This window comes from Syzygium oleosum, unplaced genomic scaffold (assembly GCF_021117445.2).
Source record: "Syzygium oleosum isolate NSW1041296 unplaced genomic scaffold, Sole_v2.1 Sole_v2.03, whole genome shotgun sequence".
NCBI lineage: Eukaryota > Viridiplantae > Streptophyta > Magnoliopsida > Myrtales > Myrtaceae > Syzygium > Syzygium oleosum.
The window spans coordinates 970,016-992,686 of NW_026607487.1; the positions used below are offsets into that span (position 1 = coordinate 970,016).

Here is a 22,671-nt window from a genome sequence, read left to right on the forward strand (position 1 = left end):
AACATGGGATAGGTTTAGTGCTGTCAAGCTGCAGCCCTAGAAAAGTCCTTCCACCACACATATGTGAACTTAGGGATGTCAGAACCGAACCGGAAAATCGAACCGAGATACGAACCGAACCGAACCGAACTGAACCGAACCGAAAATTTCGTACATTTCGGTTCGGTTTCGGTTTCGGTTCGGATCATCAAAATTAACCAATTTTTTTTTTTAGTTCGGTTTATTTCAGTTCGGTTCGGATCAGTTCGGATCGAACCGAACTGAAGTAAACACTCTTCCTCTCGCCAAGACCATCCTCACGGCCCTCCACACTCTTCCTCTCGCCGCCGTCCCTGCTCTTCTTCTTCTTCCTCCCCATCGACTCGCTCGAGTCCCAAGCCTCAACCTTGCAATTGCCGCCACCGCCGCCGCCGTCGCCGAGGCAGTGCAGGAACAGCCTCGCGGGGTCGCCGAAGACGGCGACGCCCCGCGAATTAGGCGCCTCGGGCGAGTGGAGGAGCTCAAGGGCCCAGGTCGGGGGGAGCTCGAGGAGCGCTGTGAAGGAACTGGCGCTCTCCGGCGGCGGGGCTATCAGGCGCCGGATGTCCTCTGGGAGGAGCGACTCCAGCGCGGCGTCGGCGGATCCGGCTAGGGTTAGAGCTGTCGGCTCCATCGAATTCGGCCCGGGAGCTGATCAAAATCGAGCCGCACCCGAGTCAGATTCCAAGTGAATGCGGGCTCAACTCAAGCTAGCCTAAACCGATCAAAACAGAGGCTTCGCTTGAGCGAATTTGCTCGGGTAAACGGCGAGGTTGAGGGCCGAAAAAAGGGGCTCGCCAGAAAGTCGAGGTCGCGGCGGTGGAAGGAGGGGGAGGGGGAGGAGGAGGGGCGGAGGAGAGGGGAAATGGCGGCGGGGGTGGGCGGGTGGGTGGTGGTGGCGGAGGTTGTGAGGTGGGTGTTTCAATGGCGGTCGATCTGTGTGGTAGTGTTTTCGTTTCTCTGCATCGTCCGCTCCAAGTCGTCTCTGACCCTGTGCCTTGGGCGAGAGATTATTGCACAGCCATATCGAACCGAATAAAAAAGAAGAAGAAATTGAAAACCGAACCAAACCGAATAAAATCGGCTTATCGGTTCGGTTCCAATTCGGTTCGGTTCCTATTTGGTTCGGTTCAAGGAGGAACCCTTAACGGTTCGGTTCGGTTTGGTTTTTCAAGAAAACCGAACCGAACCGAACCGTTTACACCCCTATGTGAACTTTGTATGAAAGGGCCCCACTTTATTTGAAAAATCGTAACACCGTCTCAATTCGAACAAAAATAAAAAAAATTTAAGCCTCGAATTTCTTCACGGAAAAATAACTTTGCTAAAAAATATTTTCAATTTCCCGTTTTTTTTATTATACTTTACAAATAATATGGAAGTCACATTTCAACTAATAATTCGGGAATATTATGAAACACATAAAGTCTCGCATACAACTCCGTCTTCCAAATTTAAGTGCTGAGGACCCAAGCTTAGGCAGTGGGGTCCCGTGGGCATCGAGGACTCTAGTAAGGCTGGCATAATCAATCCATCGTTCTTGTTTTGTGTTCACTCTAAATCAGCAGGACTAGATTGGGATTAGACTTTTTTTCCGGTAAGCAAAGAAGTATAGCTTTCCCATAAAAGAAAAGGAAGCCAAAGAGAGAATGCAATCCAATCCCAGCAACTAATTTCCTTTTGAAGCACTATTTATTTGGCGAAAAATTTTCTATCTGTAATCATTTCCCGGCTTTGGAATCCCATAGAAAAATGAGTCAACGGTGAATCTTTTCATAGTTAACGGAAAACTTGGCCTGAAATTAAGGAAAATGATTTTCTCTTTTAAATTTTAGAAATCAATTTTCAAAGTACAAGTAGACATGGATGCTTAGACCAGAGACATCGTTGCTGGAGCATGGAAACCCGACACCTGTGGCCAGGTCCTTAGTGGTCGAGCTCGAGTCCTAGAGGCTGAACCCAAATCCATAGAAGTTGGGATCGGGTCTCTTGAGGCTGGGCCCAGCGCAGTTGTGCTTGTGCTCAAGTCCCCAGTTCCATGCTCGGGAATCTAGCAAACGCACACAACTTACTAGCACCCGAGCCTTGGTCCATCAGGGTTGGTCTCAATTCATCGGTAGCTAGAACTTTTTTTAACAAATGTACAGGTTTCCCTGGATCATTTAAACAGAAAGGTCAGCTACAACACTAATTTACTTTACACACTAACTGACCGCAAATATCCCCGAGTGATATTGCCATTTCTATTTAGAAAAAGAGAAAATGTCTCTAGCCTAACCACAAGAGAGCAAACCGTACGTCGATAAAAAGCAAACCCCACATGCGAGAAAATTAGTCCAAACCAAACTCGACAACATGGTTGTTTAAATTGCCTTTTGCCGTCCAGAGTTCCTATTCCAGTATATCTATCGGTGAGCAAGAAAGGAACCAGATAGAGGTGAATATACCCCTCAATGAAACCATTCCTGTTTCAGACCTTCAACCTCAACAACTGTCACTCGATTACATCATTACCACCGGAGCCAAGTCCAAGTCCAATAGAAACCGCTTCCAACTATCGATAATACAGGGACTTGGGATTGGGCTTCTTCCATAACATTCTCTGACCTTGTTTTTTTCAATTCAATCGATTGAAATCAAGCTAAATTTTGGCATGAATCTAACCTCCAATCCGCAGATTAAGCTACCTATCAAAGGAGGAAAACTTTTAGTTGTAGTTTTGCATCTTTGAAGGCAAAGCAAGCACCACCACATTGATAAGTTCGACAACCATTTATAAATAGGCTCACATGGTACCTCTAAGCTACTCTCCCATAAAGGAAACTTGAATAGACAAATCATGGACCATGCTGAAAAAAGATGCATAATTTTTAAAAAGAGGTGGATAGACATAAATCTTCCCCTAAACATTCCTAACTCAAGCCCTATTCCGCCATTTTTATCGAGGCTTGCCATCGAAATTTCAGGATCTGGTTGTGTTGTGACATGTTATTTCATGTAAATGTTATTATATCCCATGTAATTACACAGATCATACAATAAATATTCCCACAACATATCAAACAAAGAAAAGTTTTGCTTTCACTAGGATTTCCCATTCTCCATTAGAAACAAATAGTCATGTGACATGGTAACCAAGGGAAAACTACAGTTAAGGTTTATAAGCAAACAAATATTCCAAAAGACATGCCAATCATACAAATTCCAAAGGTCTCCATCTCCATTGGAAACAGTCATGCGACATAGGAACCAAGAAAAAACTGCAGTTGATGATTATAAGTAAACACAAACATTCCAAAAGATCAGCATATCATACAAATTCCAAAAGAGTCTTTTTCCTATCTATGATTCCAAATGCACCTCCTCGTCCACATCTTGTGTACCATTGGCTCATGTTGATGTGTGCTAGGAACTCATCAATAATGAAAACCAAACTTATTAACACCCCTCACATCCCATTCACATTCAAGTCCATCCATACTCCCATGATCAGCCTCTTCACGCCCCAAATTGCTATAAAACGGAATGAACTATACTCAGTTCTCTTGTGTGTAGTAAGTATCCAATGCTAAAGAGATGTTTTGTTCTCTATATAATAACACTAAATCAATGACCAACAACAGAGAGAGAGAGAGAGAGAGAGAGAGAGATCTGCTTGATAAAAAAGAAACTTGTGTGCAAAGAACTATAACATATAATACATAGCAAACTATAATGGATATAACCCTAAAGCCAAATGTAAATGCATATATGTAAGGCAAGCAAAGCCTAATGAATCCACCCACCCATAGGAAAAATCAGTAAGAATAATTACCCCGCTTATATTCCTCGTGTCAACATCAATTTTCACTATCAACTCACCGCAACAGAAACCATCATTCAAGTTGCAACCTAACCTCTCTCTATCCATGGCTTGACATAAAGGCCTAGATGTGTGTTCGAACTACTGTTTATCAAAGGAATCATAATCCACACATTAGTTCTGAGAGAAGGAAATTGAAGTGTCGCATGTGAAGACAAGAGATCAAATAACATATATGTTTATGAAACCTCTCAAGATTGATGCATTTCGGAAGTTCAAGAGTCTGCTTGGAATGATTCATGGAAGAGAATTTGGTTTAACGGGGAATGTTAGTAATTAAACCAAATTCATTAGAGTTGTGAGTGTTATTATCTCATCAGTTTTGAGACTTTTAATGATTCCAATCACCACCCTATCCCCACCTACTTGCCTGAATTCTCGTATCAGCTCATGCCTTGGAATCTTCCCTTCCTGGAAAAAAATGATAACCTCTTAAGCTAATTTCAAAATTAAAGCTACGTAGAAGATAAAGCTTAACAGCCAAGAACTAAGTGATGTCAACGTTGATGTGGCACTTGCTTTGTGGTCCTTGTGATACTTCGAACTACTGTTTGTCAGGGGAATCATAATTCACACCTTAGTTGTGAAAGTTTTAAAGATTTCAATCAGCAACCTATCCCCTGCTACTTTCCTGATTTTTTGTATCAGCTCGTGAGTTGGACTCTTCCTCTCCTGGAAAATGATGACATTGTGTTAAGCTAATTTCAAAATTAAAGTAGCAGAAGATAAAGCTTAAAAGCAAGAACTAAGCGATGACAATGTTGATGTGGCACTTGCTTTGCGGTCCTTATGATACTTCGAACTATGGTTTGTCAATGGAATCATAAACTATACCTTAGTTCTGAGACTTTTTATAATTTCAATCAGCAACCAATCCCTTGCTACTTCCCTTAATTTTTGTATCAGCTCGTGCCTTGGAATCTTCCCCCACTAGAAATGATGACAATGTGTTAAGCTAACTTCAAAATTAAAGGTAAACAGAAGATAAAGCTTAAAAGCCAAGAACTTAGTGATAAAAATTTAGACGTGGCACTTGCTTTGTGGTCCTTATGATACTTGTAGATCAAGCTAACATCATATGGAGGTAAGATCTTCAAGAGTTCCCAAATCAAACTTGAAAGTGGTGTCGAAGGGGTACTCAATTTTTGCGGCTTCTTCGAAGTTGTCAAGAACCCTATTTCATATTTATCTCACAATCGTCAGACGTGGTTGATAGGACAAACAAAGTCAAACGCACAAACACGGTCGATGTAAAAGTAGGATTGAGAAAGAAGATTTTATTACCTCTCGAGCAAGAAGGGAATCTAAAGCTCACAATGTACATCGGCAACACGCGAGTGTTCAGATGACTGCTCTGAATTCTGAATCTCGTCAAAAAAGATAAGCTGTTGCCGGCCGAGTCGTACTCTTCCGAACAGGGATGAGATTGTTCCGAACCAGGACTGACAAGCTCTGATTTCCCCAGTATAACCCGACAAAGCAATAGATGCCTTAGGCCATCTTCATCTGAAGGAGTGGATATTACACTGCCGAAGCATTACAGAGAAACTATCTAAGAGCAATATCATCACATGCACAGCATACTAACATGAGTCGAGAAACAACATGCTCGTGAAACAAACTCATTCTATAGATTTAACCGATCATAGCTTAGAAGGGAAATAAACTAACGCGCTGAATCAACGTATCTTCGTGATCGTACCACTTTCCAAGCAGTATCTCTCTCGATTATTTATGCATTTAATAGGGCAGATTTAAATTGCAAAAGCATTACAAGGATAATTAAGGCCTATGTCATCACATGCACAACATACTAAGATGAGTCAAGAAACAATATGCTCGCGAAATATACTCCTTGTATTGGATTTAACCGATCATAGCATGAAAGGGAAATATACTAACGCGCTAAATTAGCTTATCTCCGTGATTGTACCATTTTCCAAATACTATCTCTCAATTATTTACGGAATAAAAGGGAAAAGAATCAAATTTGGGTACCCTTCAAGAGGATAACCATAAGGAGCAAAATAAAATCCACAACCATACAAGCCATTGTTCTCAGGCCTCCCACTGTAGCCAAAACCATTGGACAAGATCTTGAATACCTCTTCCTTCGAAGCCGCATACCATGCGCATTTCACGTTGGCAGTGTTGTCGCCGCCTTTCTTCTGCACTGCCTTTGAGTAAACTTGAAACGCTTGGTACCGTGCTTTTGCCGAGACATCAGAGCAGCAATTCGCGTGGATTGCCACCAAGGTAACTTGCATCCCAAGCGCAGCTAGCCTCGAGAAGTCCTCTTTGATAAGGCGGTGGACCTTGTGTCCCTCGCTGAGTTCCACCAACATACTGCCGTTGAACAGCAACGGAGGAGTGCCAGATTGATCAGCAGAGACAACACTCTTGCAATCGATGACGGATGAATTCGGATCATGATCGTCCATCGGATCGTCCAGAGGTGGACGGTTGAGATCAATTACCGGATGGTTGAATTTACGTGCCACTGCATCAGGAGTGGCCGTGTGTACAGTGGGTGAACGACATCCATGCGTATAGTGCGTCATTCTTGACCGAAGAGAGAAGTCCCAAAGAACTGTGTTAAAAAAAAAAAAAAAAAAGGAAGCGATTCACAAAAATTTTACTACTGCTAAAACGAAAAACTACCGCAAAGATGGTACGGATTGAAGAAAGAACAATCGACACACGGAACGAATGAAGATCCGAAGCTTTTAGTCATGGAGGGATCGCAGTTGCAAAACAGAACCTCACGAATTGCCAACCAAAAGCACTAAGCGACTGATTCTCAAGGTCTGGTCGTGGAATGATGCAAGGAGATGAAAACAAACAGAGCGAGAACATGAAACGAGAAAGTTGAAAATCTAATTCTCAGTAACACGGGTACGCATCTCGGGAAGCTTATAGAGGCTTTCAGCAGATCGGATTCTGTGGGCTTCAAGAAAGATACCGATCAAAGCAAGAAGAAGAAGGACTCGTACTTGATTTCTCGAACGAGAGAAATGAAGGTTGGTCCGCGTGGGCGCGTAACGTCTGCTGCGGAGTGAATGTGAGAGTGGCGAGATTGAAAGAGAGAGTAGGGTTTTAAGTTTTTTCTTTTGCTTAAATAATAAGAGGAAGAGGCGAGTTTGAGTTTAAAAGGGGAGGATTTTGAAGAAGAAAACAAGCAGAACAGCCTTCTCTCTCGTTCCTCTCACACACCCACCCACACAATAGGATTTTGAAGAAGAATTGTCTCAACAATCTTCTTGATTTGTCTTTTTATCTGACGGTGTCGGGTGTTAACAAGTGTTCTGAAACGCTTGTTGAATATTAAATAAAGAAAATTTGTCATTTTCAACCATTGTCTCCCTTGTGTGTTGTGCGTGACCAGGAAGTTGCAAATGAAAATCCATCTTTATCAAGTAAGATTAATGAATACCGTTAAAGCGCTAGTTAACAAAACCAGCTTAGTAATTGGTGTAGAATCTTGGGTGAAACATGAAAGGTAAAATATTTCCGTGCCAAAACAGTTTAATAATCGGTAGAGAATCAATCGGTGAAAAACAAAAGATCACGCGACCGTTTAAATAATAGAATGTATTGGGGTTTGATTAAAAAAACGAATGTACTGGTGAAACAAAAAAGGTAAAATATTTATGATTGAGAAGGCGATGGTTGTCGCTCATTCAAAGAATTAATTAAATCTCCTAATGCTCATATATAACATCATAAATAAATATTCTATTGGTGGGTGCCGAAGCTATGATGAGGAACTAAACTAGAAATAATCCTTTCGTATTATTGACAATTAGGCTCCGTTTGTTTCGCGAAAAATGTGACATTTCTGGAAAATGTTTTCTATGAAGTCATTTTCCAGAAAATGACTATATTTTCTAGTGTTTGGCTAAAACCTGAAAATGTACTAAAAAATATTTTCAGCCGGTTGGTTCGATTCTGATTTGATTTTCCTCTTTGCACTCCTTTTAATAATTTTTTTACTTTTATTTGTTTTATTTCTTTATTTTCTTTATTTTTCTTTTTTCTTCTTCTTCGGCCGATCGCCGGCCACGACAACGACTGGCGATCGGCCACAGGCGAGCTTGAGCCGAGGTTCTACCTCTCCAGATCCGAAGAGGTCGAGCCCGCCGGAAGCCAGCTTACTTGACCCTCGCCAGATCGGCGAGGTTCGAATCTTGCCAGATTGGTGAGCTCAAGATTTCGGTGAACTCGCCTATGGCCGGCCGAAGGAGAAGCAAAGACAATAACAAAAAAAGAAAAAGAAAAATAACGAAAAATTTGATTTTTTTTAAAGAAAAAAAAATAAAAGACGAAAAATGAAAAATAAAATATAAGATCGGCTCGCCGATGATGACTATTGGCGGTGGTCGGAGGCATCGGTGATTACACGGTCATCTGTAGTGACAATGATTTCCTTGTTTTGTTGAGTAACTATTTAAATTTTTTTCATCCAATCTTAGTTTATCACATCTCCTACCCCGGATTTCTTATTCAGCGTTTTATTCGGATATATCCGAGTTTATTAGGTCCGGAGGGCGTTGTCAAACACCGGATATGATAAATTGTTATCTTATGCAAACTCAAATCCTAACAACCATACGCAACTTATTAGTAGGCATGCGGCAGTTCATGGTGCATTGATGGGAGAAGAATTTGCAAAGACCCATCAGCCAAATTACCATGGCGAGTGGTGTTCGCGTACAATGGTTCTCACTCTCTCTCTCCGGGCTCGGGCCACTTGTGATTTCACATCTGGAGCTTACCAAATCTAGAGCTCACTGCCATGGTTTCCCAAGCTAGAGTACAAGCCCAAAGCCGCCATAACCACTCGAGCTCGTGGCCATGGACGGCGGTGACTGGAGTTTCAAGGTGTAATTAGTCAATGAAAACTATTTTCATTATAGATAATAAGTTATATCTAAATATTTTCATGGACGATGGAAATATTTTTCGTTCATTCACATTTGTAAATGATACGAGCAATAATTTTAAGAAAATATTTTTCAAATCATTTATTTTTTGTGAATACTGCAACTTTTCAAGAAGCAAATATCTCAAAGGCGGGCTTAAGAGCAAGAGATTGCACACAGACCAATGTGTTTAATGAATACTGCAATTTAGTAGGCACGTGGCCCTATTGGCAAAGGGTTTGCGGGGGTGGGGACGCTAGTATCACAAATGTGGGGTTCGACTCCCGCATAGGCAGAGCATAAATCAGAAAGTGAGGAAAGTTAGAGATGGGACAATATAAAAAAAAACTCCATTCTTAGTTTCGACCAAAAAACAATTCCGTTCTTAGTCAAATTAAATTTTGAAAAATCTCTTTTAATCAAGTTAAGTATCACTCACTGTGGAAACTCTCTAATTTTTTATAGTTAAATTAATTTCAAATCTTCATTTTATTCCGCTGAAAAATGATCAAGTAATATTAGTTGCGGCCCAAAACAAAGTATATAACTATGTCTAGTGGAGTAATTTAATCTTTTGCACAAGGTCACTCATTCAATTCACATCATTGGAAGACTTCGAAACGGCTCATTCTCATTGATTAGCTGCGACATACATTGTGTAGTGAAACTTCCTAGTTACTAGCATTTTGGTAAGGCTGTGGTGACAAGCTTGTCAATCTCAGACCTTCTAGTCGCGAGTAGTGCGAAATTACTATGGCTCAAACTGAATATCCCATAGTCGATGGCCCTTACGGTAACATTCAGTGCCGTTGCTGTCACTGATGCCACTCGCCACCCTTGTCAATATAAAAAGAGTAATATAATCTCTTTGGTTATAGTGAAATTGAAATTCACACCACCAAAATAGGCGAGTTACCTTAGATACCTATCAAAGTATCAATGACTATCCTTCCGATATTACTTAACCAAGCAAAGTATTAGTGGATTTAAGATTATAACATCTTATCAACACAACCTTTCTTTAGAATAATTATGGTATTTGAGATTGATAATTTAATTTGATTGAATTAGTCAAGGATGGAATTGGCGGCGTCTTTGGTTAGGTTTCAACAATAAGTTGTACTATGAATGGTTTTTCCTAATTAGTAAATACCTGATTCTTTCTTCTTCTGCTGGAAATTGCTATTTTCGCACTGACTAGGAAAAGTATATCCTATCATTATATAATTTCTCAAAAAAGAAATGGAAAAATAAGGAAAACAACAAAGTTGGCTTCATCAATCCGTCATTCTTGTTTTGTCCTCATTCTAAACCTGCAAGAGTGGTTTGGGATTAGACCTTTTTCCGGCAAGCAAAGAAGTACAGCTTTCCCATAAAAGAAAAGAAAGTAAAGGAGAAAATGCAATCCACTCCCAACAACTATTTTCTTTTTAAAGTTCTATTTGTTTCACAGGAAAATTTTTATTGGAAATTATGTTTCGACATTTTGATCGCTTAAACGAAATTCTTTTTGTAATCAATGGAAAACCTAGCCAGAAATTAAGGAAAATGATTTCCTTTTATAAAATTTAGAAATCAATTTTTGAAAATTTGACTTGACATGGAGGCTTAGACCGGAGACCTCGGCACTCGAGCAAGGGAATTCCAACACTTGTGCCCGGGTCTTTAGCGATTGGGCTCAAGTCCTAGAGGCCAAGCCCAAGTCCATAGTAGTTCGGCTTGGGTCTCTCGAGGTCGGGCCCAATTCACTGGCGCCCATGCTCGGGTCCGGGTTCCATGCTCGAGTACCTAGGACCACGCACAAGTCACCGGCACTAAGGCTATAAGTCCATCGAGGTCAGTCCCAGTTCCTCGACAGCTAGGCTCGGTACTCAAAAGCTGGGCCTAGGTCCCTCAACATTGTGACTAAGTCCCCAATGCCCATGCTTGGATCCCCAACAATTGTGCCCGAGTACTCAGCTGGGACCAAATCCCTCAAGGTCGGGTTCTAGACCCCAGTGACCATGCCTATGCCAAAACGGCATTACAGGAATCATTTTATGCCAACCCAAACCTTGACCTAAGCTTAGCTGGTCGGTATCACCGCATTAGATCGCTTATTATTGCAACTAAGGCCTCATAAACCCTACTAGCTAAAGCACTATTCCACCATTTTTATCAAGTCTTGCCGAAAAATTTTTAGAATTTGGTCGTGTTGTGGCACGTCATTAGATGGAAATGTAATTATCTCCTACATAATTGCGTAGATCATACCATGAATATTTCCATAACATGTCAAACAAAGAAAAGTTTTGCTTTCATGTGACATAGAAACCAAGAAAAAACTACGCCTAAGGAACATAAGCAAACAAATATTCCAAAAGCCAATCATACAAATTCCAATGGTCTCCATCCCTATTGGAAACAAACAGTCATGTGACATAAGAACCAGGAGAAAACTATAGCTGATGATTAGAAGCAAACACAAATATACCAATATCAGCAGATTAAAAAAATTCCAAAGGATTCTTTTTCCTATCTATGATGCCGGATGGGCCTCCTCCTCCACATCTTGTGTACCATTGCCTCGGACTGATGTGTGCTAGGAACTCATCAAAATGAAAACCAATCTTATTAACACGCCTCACACCTCATTCATTATCAAGTCCATCCACAATACCATAATCAGCCGCTTGACGCCCCAAATTGCTGTAGAACGGAACAAATTACACTCTCTTCTTTGTGTATACCTATGCTAAACTGATGTTTGTTCTCTATAGAATGATATTAAATCAATGACCCACAACCAATAGAGAGAGAGAGACAGAGAGATCTACTTGATCAAAAAGAAACTTGCATGCAAAGAATGCTACCATATAATCCATAGCAGAAAAAAATGGCAATAACCTTAACGCCAATGTAAATGCATATATCTAAAGCGAGAAAAGAACAATAACCAACCCACCCACACTAAAAATCAATAAGAATAATTATCCTGCAATTATTCCTCCTGGTGATTTCAGTTTTCACTAACAACTCAGTGTAAAACTATCATCAAATGTATTCCGATGCAACCTAAGCTCGCTCTATCCATGACTTGACACCAAAGACATAGATGTGCATTCAAACTACTATTTATTAAAGGGATCATAATCCACACCTTAGTTCTGAGATTTTCAAAGATTCCGCTCAGCAACCTGTCCCCTGCTATTTGCCTGAATTTTTGTATCAGCTCATGCCTTGGAATCTTTCTCTCCTGGAAAATGATGATAATGTGTTAGGCTAATTTCAAAATTAAAGGTAAGCAAAAAACAAATCTTGAACGCCAAGAACCAAATGATGACAATGCCGATGTGGCACTTACTTTGAAGTCCTTATGATACTTGGAGATTAAACTGACACGAGATGGAGGTAAGATTTTTTAGAGTTCCGAAATCATAACCGGAAATGGTATCCAAGTGGAAGTCGATTTCAATGACTTCTCCGGAGTTGCCAAGCACCCTATTTCATATTTATCTCACAAATCATCAAATATGGTTGATTGAACGGACAAAGTCAAACACACAAAAATGGTCGATGCAAAAGCACGAATGAGAAAGAAAATTTTATTACCTCTCCAGCAACAAGGGGCTTTAAAGCTGACAATGTACTCCGGCAACACGTGAGTATTCATATGGGTGCTCCAAACAATGTATCTCCTAGGAGATGATAAGTCGTCGACTCCCGAGTCAAACTCCTCCGAACTGGGATGAGACTGTTCCGAGCCAGGACTGACAAGCTCCGATTTCCCCAGTATGACCCGGCAAAGCAAAAGATGCCTCAGGCCATCTTCATCGATAGAAGCGGATTTAACACTGCCAAAGCATTACAAAGAAACTATCTAACTCCAATATCATCACATGCACGACATACTAACATGAGCCAACAAACGTCATACTCTTGAAACATGCACGTTCTATAAATTTAACCGATCACGGCTTAAAAGGGAAATACACTAACAAGCTAAATCAACATATCTTCATCACATTACCATTTTCCAAACCTAACCTCTCGTTTATTTGTGCAATTATTAAGGGCGTATTCAACATTGCCAAAGCATTACAAAGAAACTAAGGCCTATATCATCACATGCACATCATACTAACATGAGTCAAGACACATATGCTCGAGAAATATACTACTTGTATTTGATTTAATTGATCATACCTTGAAAGGGAAGTACAATAATATGCCAAATTAACATATCTTCATGATATTGCAATTTTTCAAATAGTATCTCTCAATTGTTTACGCAATTAAAGGGAAAAGAAGAAGAACTACGGTACCTTTCGAGAAGATGATCATGAGGAGCCAAATAAACTCCACAACCATACAAGCCATTGTTCTCAGGCTTCCCACTGTAGCCAAATCCATAGGACAAGATCTTGGATACCTCTTCCTTCGAGGTGGCGTACCACGCGTGCACTATGTTGGCAGTGTTGTCACCACCTCTCATCTGCACTGCCTGCGAGTGAACTTGAAACGCTTGGGCCCGTCCTTTCGCCGAGACACCAGAGTAGCAATTCTGGTGGATTGCCACCAAGGTAACTTGCACCCCAGACGCAGCTAGCCTCGAAACAAATCTCTCCTTGATAAGGCGATAGGCCTTGTCTCTCTCGCCAAGTTCCATCAACCCGCTGCCGATGAACAGAAACGGAGGAGTGCCGGATTGACCGGCAGAGACAATAGTCCTGCAATTGGAGACGGATGAATTCGGATCCTGATCGTCCATCTGATCGTCCTGAGCCAGACGATTGAGATCAATTGCCGGACGGTTGAATTCGAGTGCTACTGCATCAGGATTCGCGGTCTGGAGAGTTGGTGACCGACATTGATGCATGTAGTGCACCATTCTTGACCGCAGATGGAACGTCTCAAAATACTGTGTCCGAAAAAAAACAAAAACGAAGCGATTCACAAAAATTTTACTACTGCTAGAACGAAAAGCTAACGCAAAATGGTACCAATTGAACAGATAACAACCGAAACACAGAAACAACGAAGACCCAAAGCTTTCAGTCCATGGAGTGATCGCAGCTGCAAAACAGAGCCTGACGATATGCCAACCAAAAGCACTAAAGGACTGATTCTCGAGGTCTGGTCCTCGAGTGAAGCACGAAAAGATGGAAAACAAACAGAGCGACCGAACACGAAATGAGAAAGTTGAAATCTAATTCTCAGAAACAAGGGTGCGCATGTCTGGAAGCTTATAGAGGCTTTCGGGAGATCGAATTCTGTGGGCTTCGATAAAGATTCCGATCAAAGCAAGAAGAAGAAGGACTCATACCCAGTTTCTGGAACGAGAGAAATGGTGGTTGGTCGGCGAGTGTGCGTAACGTCTGCAATGGATTAAGTACGTGAATGGCGAAATCGAATGAGAGTAGGGTTTGAATTTTTCTTTTGCATGAACAAGAGGAAGAGGCGTGTTTGAGTTTATAAGAGGAGGATTTTGAAGAAGAAAACCAACGGAACAGCCTTCTCTCTCGTGCCTCCAACACATCCACCGGCCCACGTATTGTATCTACGATCTTCTTCATTTTTCTTTTTTCTGGCAGTGTCGGTTGTTAACACTGCTATGGAACAATTAATGAATTCTTTTTTTTTTTGGAATTAAAAGGAAATCTAAGCGTACTTGTTGAATATTTAAACAAAGAAGATTTGGTTCGGAACAAAAACAGCACAAGTTAACGAGGCCGGTTTAATAATCAAACATCGTCTTCCTTGTGTCATGCATGACCAGGAACTTGAAATTGAAAATCTTGTCTTCCCTTTGCAGAATTAATTAAGCCTTCAAATGTTCGTATATTATGTCATAAATAAACATTCTATTGATGTGTGCTGGAGTTATGACGAGGAACTAAGCAAGAAAATTCGTTTCGTAGTATATATTATTGACAATTTGTGCACTAAAATTGAAAAATGTACAGACGTTTTTTTTTGACAATTTGTGCACTAAAATTGAAAAATGTACAGACGTTTTTGAATTAAGGAGAAGCCAAGATTGCCATTTAGCTTAAAATAAACAAAAGAGACATGTCAACTTCTAATGAATACTTCAATAGGTGCATCACAATATTTTTTAATTTCATGGCTAAATCACTTTATCTCGTTGTTTGCTAGTTACGTGTCGAATTCTTAGTATTATTTGCCTCTTTTGGTTCGCGTGGACATCTAACTCATTGCCTATGAGCAAAGAATAGACATTTCTTGATAAGGAGAAGCAAAATGGGTGGTTGAGAGAGACAAAAAAGAGAAGTCAACAAATTATTGGAAAGTCGGTTCGTAGATAAGGGCTTAGGTAATATGGCTCATCTTCAACTATTACGTTAAGCTTCTAACGAAGAACTTTGTTATGAACACATTGAGCTGTTTCATAAATAAGAATAATTGATGTAATTTCGTAGACAAATTTCTCAAGTAATGACCAGCCTATCATTTCTTCATAGTTTATGCGAGCTATCAAGTAAAGTGTATATAAATTCAATAAAATGAAAATTGAGTTTCGTGCAATTACAATGATATGGGATCCAGTAATGTTCTCTTTCGATTTGCAATAACGAAAACAATGGATATATCGATTGCCTTCAACTCACTTTATTAATCAATAATTGGACAATATAGTACATTTATACGTTTGTTTTTCGATTTGCAGAGCAAAGCGATATTTATTAGGGTGATCGGTTCCGTCGGTTCAAGATTCTAAGGTGGAACGTTTTACCGGAAAGAAAGAATATGTTCCCAATTTTGGGGCCGACCGGCGTTGTTCCTAGACCGGAAGGCGGTACTTAGAGTTTGGTTCTATAGTTTTTGGTCAAGCAGTTAGAGGTTTAGTTCAGGATTTTACTAATTTTTGTCAATGAATTTATATCAATAAAGTTCACTTAGGGTTTAGGTCACATTTTACTAATTTTTGTCAATGAATTGATGTCGATGAAGTTCATTTACGGTTTAGTTAACATTTTACTAATTTTTGAAAAAAATTAAAAAATATATATAATTTCCCTTTTTTTTATTATACTTTACAAATAATATGGAAGTCACATTTCAACTAATAATTCGGGAATATTATGAAACACATATATCATAAAAGTCTTGCATATAACTCCATCTTCCAAGTTTAAGTGCTGTGGACCCAAGCTTGGGCAGTGGGGTCCCGTGGGCATCGAGGACTCTAGTAAGGCTGACGTAATCAATACAACGGCCCTGTCCAGCGGTCCGTTTTGCATACTCCTATATTTATGGCATCTTTTTCTCCCCAAGATGTCAAAAAGAGGTAAAAGAGATTTTATGTCCGAAAAAGAAAAAGAATATGTTCTCTTCTGGCCGAGCAAGAAAATCAAATTACTTAAGACGGAAGGACAATTATTACTCGTCCAGTTAAGATAGGTTTATTACATCAGCAAAACGAGGAATATAATTAAAACAAGGGATAAGGTTTATTACATTAGTTGAAGAAGGAATAGAATTAAAACATGGGATAGGTTTTATCACATCAGGTAAAGAAGGAATAAAATTAAAACGTGGGATAGGTTCAGTGCTGTCAAGCTGCAGCTCTAGAAATGTCTTTCCACCACACATCCGTGAACTTTGTAAGAAATGGCCCCACTTTATTTGAAAAATCGTAACACCGTCTCAATTCGAACAAAAATAAAAAAAAAAATTAATCCTCGAATTGCTTCACGGAAAAATAACTTTGCTAAAAATATTTTCAATTTACCATTTTTTTTATTATACTTTACAAATAATATGGAAGTCACATTTCAACTAATAATTCGGGAATATTATGAAACACGTATATCAGAAAAGTCTTGCATATAACTCCGTCTTCCAAGTTTAAGTGCTGTGGACCCAAGCTTGGGCAGTGGGGTCCCGTGGGCATCGAGGACTCTAGTAAGGCTGACGTTTTAATCAATCCATCGTTCTTGTCTTGTGTTTAGCTCACATTTTACTAATTTTTGTCAATGAATTTATTATATCAATAAAGTTCACTTAAGGTTTAGCTCACATTTTACTAATTTTTGTCAATGAATTTATGTTGATGAAGTTCACTTAGGGTTTAGTTAACATTTTACATTAATTAAAATTCGGCCAGAACTTTTTCCCTTAAAAAGCACCAACTTTAGGTCGAGGACAATTCGCCGAACTTTTTTCTCGTAAAAAGCACCAACTTTCATTTAAATCCCAAATTTGGCTCCCCATTGACTTTCGTTTGAAGTTACCCCTGTTTGAGAAAAAAGTTATGGTGGTGAGAAAAGAATATGTTCTCTTCTGGCCGAGCAAGAAAATCAAATTACTTAGAACGCAAGGACAATTATTACTCGTCCAGTTAAGATAGGTTTATTACATCAGCAAAAGGAGGAATATAATTAAAACAAGGGATAAGGTTTATTTCATTAGTTAAAGAAGGAATAGAATTAAAATATGGGAGAGGGTTTATCACATCAGGTAAAGAGGGAATAAAATTAAAACATGGGATAGGTTTAGTGCTGTCAAGCTGCAGCTCTAGAAATGTCCTTCCACCACACATCTGTGAACTTTGTAAGAAATGGCCCCACTTTATTTGAAAAATCGTAACACTGTCTCAATTCGAACAAAAATAAAAAATCTCAAGCCTCGAATCGCTTCAAGGAAAAGTAACTTCGCTAAAAAATATTTTCAATTTCCCATTTTTTTATTGTACTTTACAAATAATATGGAAGTCACATTTCAACTAATAATTCGGGAATATTATGAAACACATATATCAGAAAAGTCTTGCATATAACTCCGTCTTCCAAGTTTAAGTGCTGTGGACCCAAGCTTGGGCAGTGGGGTCCCGTGGGCATCGAGGACTCTAGTAAGGCTGACGTAATCAATCCATCGTTCTTGTCTTGTGTTCACTCTAAATCAGCAAAACTAGATTGGGATTAGACTTTTTTTCCGGTAAGCAAAGAAGTACAGCTTTCCCATAAAAGAAAAGGAAGTCAAAGAGAGAATGCAATCCAGTCCCAGCAACTATTTTCCTTTTGAAGCACTATTTATTTCGCGGAAAATTTTCTATCTGGAATCATTTTCCGGCTTTGGAATCCTTTAGAAAAATGAGTCAACGGTGAATCTTTTCATAGTTAACGAAAAACTTGGCCTAAAATTAAGGAAAATGATTTTCTCTTTTAAATTTTAGCAATCAATTTTCGAAGTACGAGCAGACATGGATGCTTGGACCAGAGACGTCGTCGCTGGAGCATGGGAAACCCGACACTTGTGGCCGGGTCCTTAGTGGTCGAGCTCAAGTCCTAGAGGCCGAACCCAAATCCACAGAAGTTGGGATCGGGTCTCCTGAGGCCGAGTCCGGCGCAGTTGTGATCGTGCTCAAGTCCCCAGTTCTATGCTCGGGAATCTAGCAAACTAACACAACTCTGGCACTCGAGCCTTGGTCCATTAGGGTTGGTCTCAATTCATCGGTAGTTAGAACTTTTTTTTAACAAATTTATAGGTTTCCCTGGATCATTTAAACAGAAAGCCAAGCTATAACACTAACGTACTTTACACACTGACTGACCGCAAATATTCCCGAGTAACTTTGCCATTTCTATTTAGAAAAAGAGAAAACACCTCTAGCCTAACCACAAGAAAGCAAACCATAAGTCGATAAAAAGTAAACCCCAGAGGCGAGAAAAATAGTCCAAACCAAACTCGACAACATGGTTTTCTAAATTGCCTTTCGCCGTCCAGAGTTCCTATTCCGGTATATATATATATCAGTGAGCAAGAAAGGAACCAGACAGAGGTGAATATACCCCTCAATGAAACCATTCCTGTTTCAAACCTTCAACCTCTACAACTGTCACTCGATTACATCATTACTACCGGAGCCAAGTCCGAGTCCAATAGAAACCGCTTCCAACTACCGATAATACAGGGACTTGGGCTTGGGCTTCTTCCATAACATTCTCTGACCTTGTTTTTTCTTTTTTTTCAATTTAATCAATTGAAATCAAGCTAAATTTTGGCATGAATCTAACCTCCAATCCGCAGATTAAGCTACCTATCAAAGGAGGAAAACTTTTAGTTGCAGTTTTGCACCTTTGAAGGCAAAGCAAGCACCACCACATTGATAAGGTCGACTACCATTTATAAACAGGCTCACATAGTACCTCTAAGCTACTCTCCCATAAAGGAAACCTGAATAGACATATCATGAACCATGCTGAATAAAGATGCATAATTTTGAAAAAGAGGTGGATAGAGATAACTCTTCCCCTAAACATTCCTAGCTCAAGCCCTATTCCGCCATTTTTATCGAGGCTTGCCACCAAAATTTCAAGATCTTGTTGTCTTGTGACATGTTATTTCATGGAAATATTATTATATCCTATGTAATTACACAGATCATACAATAAATATTCCCACAACATGTCAAACAAAGAAAAGTTTTGCTTTCACTAGGATTTCCCATTCTCTATTAGAAACATATAGTCATGTGACATGGGAACCAAGGGAAAACTACAGTTGAGGTCCATAAGCAAACAAATATTCCAAAAGACAAGCCAATCATACAAAATCCAAAGGTCTCCATCTCCATTGGAAACAGTCATGCGACATAGGAACCAAGAAAAAACTACAGTTGATGATTATAAGTAAACACAATCATTCCAAAAGATCAGCATATCATACAAATTCCAAAGAGTCTTTTTCCTATCTATGATTCCAAATGCACCTCCTCGTCCACATCTTGTGTACCATTGGCTGGGTTTGATGTGTGCGAGGAACTCATCAATAATGAAAACCAAACTTATTAACACCCCTCACATCCCATTCACATTCAAGTCCATCCATACTCCCATAATCAGCCTCTTCACGCCCCAAATTGCTGTAAAACGGAATGAACTATACTCAGTTCTCTTGTGTATAGTAAGTATGCAATGCTAAAGAGATGTTTTATTCTCTATACAATAACACTAAATCAATGACCAACAAGAGAGAGAGAGAGAGAGAGAGAGAGAGAGAACTGCTTGATCAAAAAGAAACTTGTGTGCAAAGAACTATAACATATAATACATAGCAAACTATAATGGCTATAACCCTAAAGCCAAATGTAAATGCATATATCTAAGGCAAGCAAAGGCTAATGAATCCACCCACCCACAGTAAAAATCAGTAAGAATAATTATCCTGCAATTATTCCACGCGTCAACATCAATTTTCACTATCAACTCACCGCAACAGAAACCATGCATCATCCAAGTTGTGTAAAAGTTGCAACCTAACCTCTCTCTATCCATGACTTGACATAAAGGCCTATATGTGCGTTCGAACTACTGTTTATCAAAGGAATCGTAATCCACACCTTAGTTCTGAGATAAGGAAATTGAAGTGTCGCATGTGAAGACAAGAGATCAAGTAACAGATATATTTATGAAACCTCTCAAGATTGATGCCTTTCAGAAGTTCAAGAGTCTGCTTGGAATGATTAATGGAAGAGAATTCGGTTTTACGGGGAATGTTAGTAATTAAACCAAATTCATTAGAGTTGTGAGTGTTTCACCTTCAAATTATCCCATCAGTTTTGAGACTTTTAATGATTCCAATCACCACCCTATCCCCACCTACTTGCCTGAATTCTCGTATCAGCTCATGCCTTGGAATCTTCCCTTCCTGGAAAATGATGACAACCTGTTAAGGTAATTCCAAAATTAAAGCTATCTAGAAGATAAAGCTTAAAAGCCAAGAACTAAGTGATGTCAATGTTCATTTGGCACTTTCTTTGTGGTCCTTATGATACTTCGAACTATTGTTTATCAAAGGAATCATAATTCGCACCTTAGTTGTGAAAGTTTTAAAGATTTCAATCAGCAACCAATCCCCTGCTACTTTCCTGATTTTTTGTATCAGCTCATTAGTTGGACTCTTCCTCTCCTGGAAAATGATGATATTGTGTGAAGCTAATTTCAAAATTAAAGTAGTAGAAGATAAAGCTTAAAAGCCAAGACCTAAGCGATGACAATGTTGATGTGGCACTTGCTTTGTGGTCCTTATGATACTTCGATCTATGGTTTGTCAATGGAATCATAAACTATACCTTAGTTCTGAGACTTTTTATAATTTCAATCAGTAACCAAGCCCTTGCTATTTCCCTTAATTTTTGTATTAGCTCGTGCCTTGGAATCTTCCCCCTCTGGAAATGATGACAATGTGTTAAGCTAATTTCAAAATTAAAGGTAAGCAGAAGATAAAGCTTAAAAGCCAAGAACTTAGTGATAAAAATGCTGATGTGGCACTTGCTTTGTGGTCCTTATAATGCTTGTAGATCAAGCTGACATCAGACGGAGGTAAAATCTTCAAGAGTTCCCAAATCAAACTCGAAAGTGGTGTTGAAGGGGTACCCAATTTTTGCGGCTTCTCTGGAGTTGTCAAGAACCCTATTTCATATTTATCTCACAATCATCAGACATGGCTGATAGGACAAACAAAGTCAAACACACAAACATGGTCAATGTAAAAGTAGGATTGAGAAAGAAAATTTTATTACCTCTTGAGCAAGAAGGGAATCTAAAGCTCACAATGTACACCGGCAACACACAAATGTTCAGATGACTACTCCAAATTCTCAATCTCATCGAAAATGATAAGCCGTTGCCGGCCATGTCGTACTCTTCCGAACTGGGATGAGATTGTTCCGAGCCAGGATTGACAAGTTCTGATTTCCCCAGTATGACCCGACAAAGCAATAGATGCCTTAGCCCATCTTCATCTGTAGGAGCGGATATTACACTGCTGAAGCATTACAGAGAAACTATCTAAGAGCAATATCATCACATGCACAGCATACTAAGATGAGTCGAGAAACAACATGCTCGTGAAACAAACTCATTCTATAAATTTAACCGATCATAGATTAGAAGGGAAATATTCTAACGCGCTAAATCAACGTATCTTTGTGATCGTACCACTTTCCAAACAGTATCTCTCTCGATTATTTATGCATTTGATAGGGGCAGATTTAAATTGCAAAAGCATTACAAGGATAATCAAGGCCTATGTCATCACATGCACAACATACTAACATGAGTCAAGAAACCATATGCTCAAGAAATATACTCCTTGTATTGGATTTAACCAATCATAGCATGAAAGGGAAATATACTAATGCACTAAATTAGCTTGTCTCCGTGATTGTACCGTTTTCCAAATAGTATCTCTCGATTATTTACGGAATAAAAGGGAAAAGAATCAAATTTCGGTACCTTTCAAGAGGATAACCATAAGGAGCAAAATAAACTCCACAACCATACAAGCCATTGTTCTCGGGCCTCCCACTGTAGCCAAAACCATTGGACAAGATCTTGAATACCTCTTCCTTCGAAGCCGCATACCATGCGCATTTCACGTTGGCGGTGTTGTCGCCGCCTTTCTTCTGCACTGCCTTTGAGTAAACTTGAAACGCTTGGTACCGTGCTTTTGCCGAGACATCAGAGCAGCAATTCGCGTGGATTGCCGCCAAGGTAACTTGCATCCCAAGCGCAGCTAGCCTCGAGAAGTCCTCTTTGATAAGGCGGTGGACCTTGTGTCCCTCGCTGAGTTCCACCAACATACTGCCGTTGAACAGCAACGGAGGAGTGCCAGATTGATCAGCAGAGACAACACTCTTGCAATCGGTGACGGATGAATTCGGATCATGATCGTCCATCGGATCGTCCAGAGGTGGACGGTTGAGATCAATTGCCGGATGGTTGAATTTACGTGCCACTGCATCAGGAGTGGCCGTGTGTACAGTGGGTGAACGACATCCATGCGTATAGGGCGCCATTCTTGACCGAAGAGAGAAGTCCCAAAGAACTGCGTTAAAAAAAAAAAAAAAAGGATGCGATTCAC

The 22,671-nt window shown here is 39.8% G+C and overlaps 3 protein-coding genes across 6 annotated transcripts; all 3 read right to left on the reverse strand.

The window, feature by feature from the left end:
- Window positions 1-3,175: 3,175 nt before the first annotated feature.
- Window positions 3,176-22,671, reverse strand: LOC115668606 (probable inactive poly [ADP-ribose] polymerase SRO5). 4 transcript variants are annotated; one of them, XR_008816284.1, is made up of 8 exons: window positions 22,044-22,671; window positions 21,329-21,570; window positions 21,082-21,218; window positions 20,879-20,974; window positions 20,620-20,715; window positions 20,345-20,454; window positions 3,880-3,961; window positions 3,176-3,531 (listed from the first exon to the last, which is right to left on the reverse strand). XR_008816284.1 is itself a non-coding variant. In XM_056310217.1 (7 exons), exons 1-6 carry the CDS (start codon window positions 22,604-22,606, stop codon window positions 20,347-20,349), a joined length of 1,242 nt encoding a protein of 413 aa, XP_056166192.1. In that variant the 5' UTR covers window positions 22,607-22,671; the 3' UTR covers window positions 19,286-19,669; window positions 20,345-20,346. The 4 variants fall into 4 exon arrangements, 2 of the variants coding, with proteins under 2 accessions (XP_056166192.1, XP_056166193.1); XR_008816283.1 differs by having other exon boundaries at window positions 3,880-3,964; XM_056310217.1 differs by lacking the exons at window positions 3,176-3,531; window positions 3,880-3,961 and adding an exon at window positions 19,286-19,669.
- Window positions 4,740-6,872, reverse strand: LOC115666932 (probable inactive poly [ADP-ribose] polymerase SRO2). Its single transcript, XM_056309227.1, has 4 exons — window positions 6,642-6,872; window positions 5,879-6,470; window positions 5,165-5,406; window positions 4,740-4,810 (listed from the first exon to the last, which is right to left on the reverse strand). Exons 2-4 carry the CDS (start codon window positions 6,439-6,441, stop codon window positions 4,740-4,742), a joined length of 876 nt encoding a protein of 291 aa, XP_056165202.1. The 5' UTR covers window positions 6,442-6,470; window positions 6,642-6,872.
- LOC130137828 (probable inactive poly [ADP-ribose] polymerase SRO5) lies at window positions 11,281-14,322 on the reverse strand. Its single transcript, XM_056310219.1, has 6 exons — window positions 14,108-14,322; window positions 13,107-13,702; window positions 12,394-12,635; window positions 12,146-12,282; window positions 11,942-12,037; window positions 11,281-11,490 (listed from the first exon to the last, which is right to left on the reverse strand). Exons 1-4 carry the CDS (start codon window positions 14,318-14,320, stop codon window positions 12,203-12,205), a joined length of 1,131 nt encoding a protein of 376 aa, XP_056166194.1. The 5' UTR covers window positions 14,321-14,322; the 3' UTR covers window positions 11,281-11,490; window positions 11,942-12,037; window positions 12,146-12,202.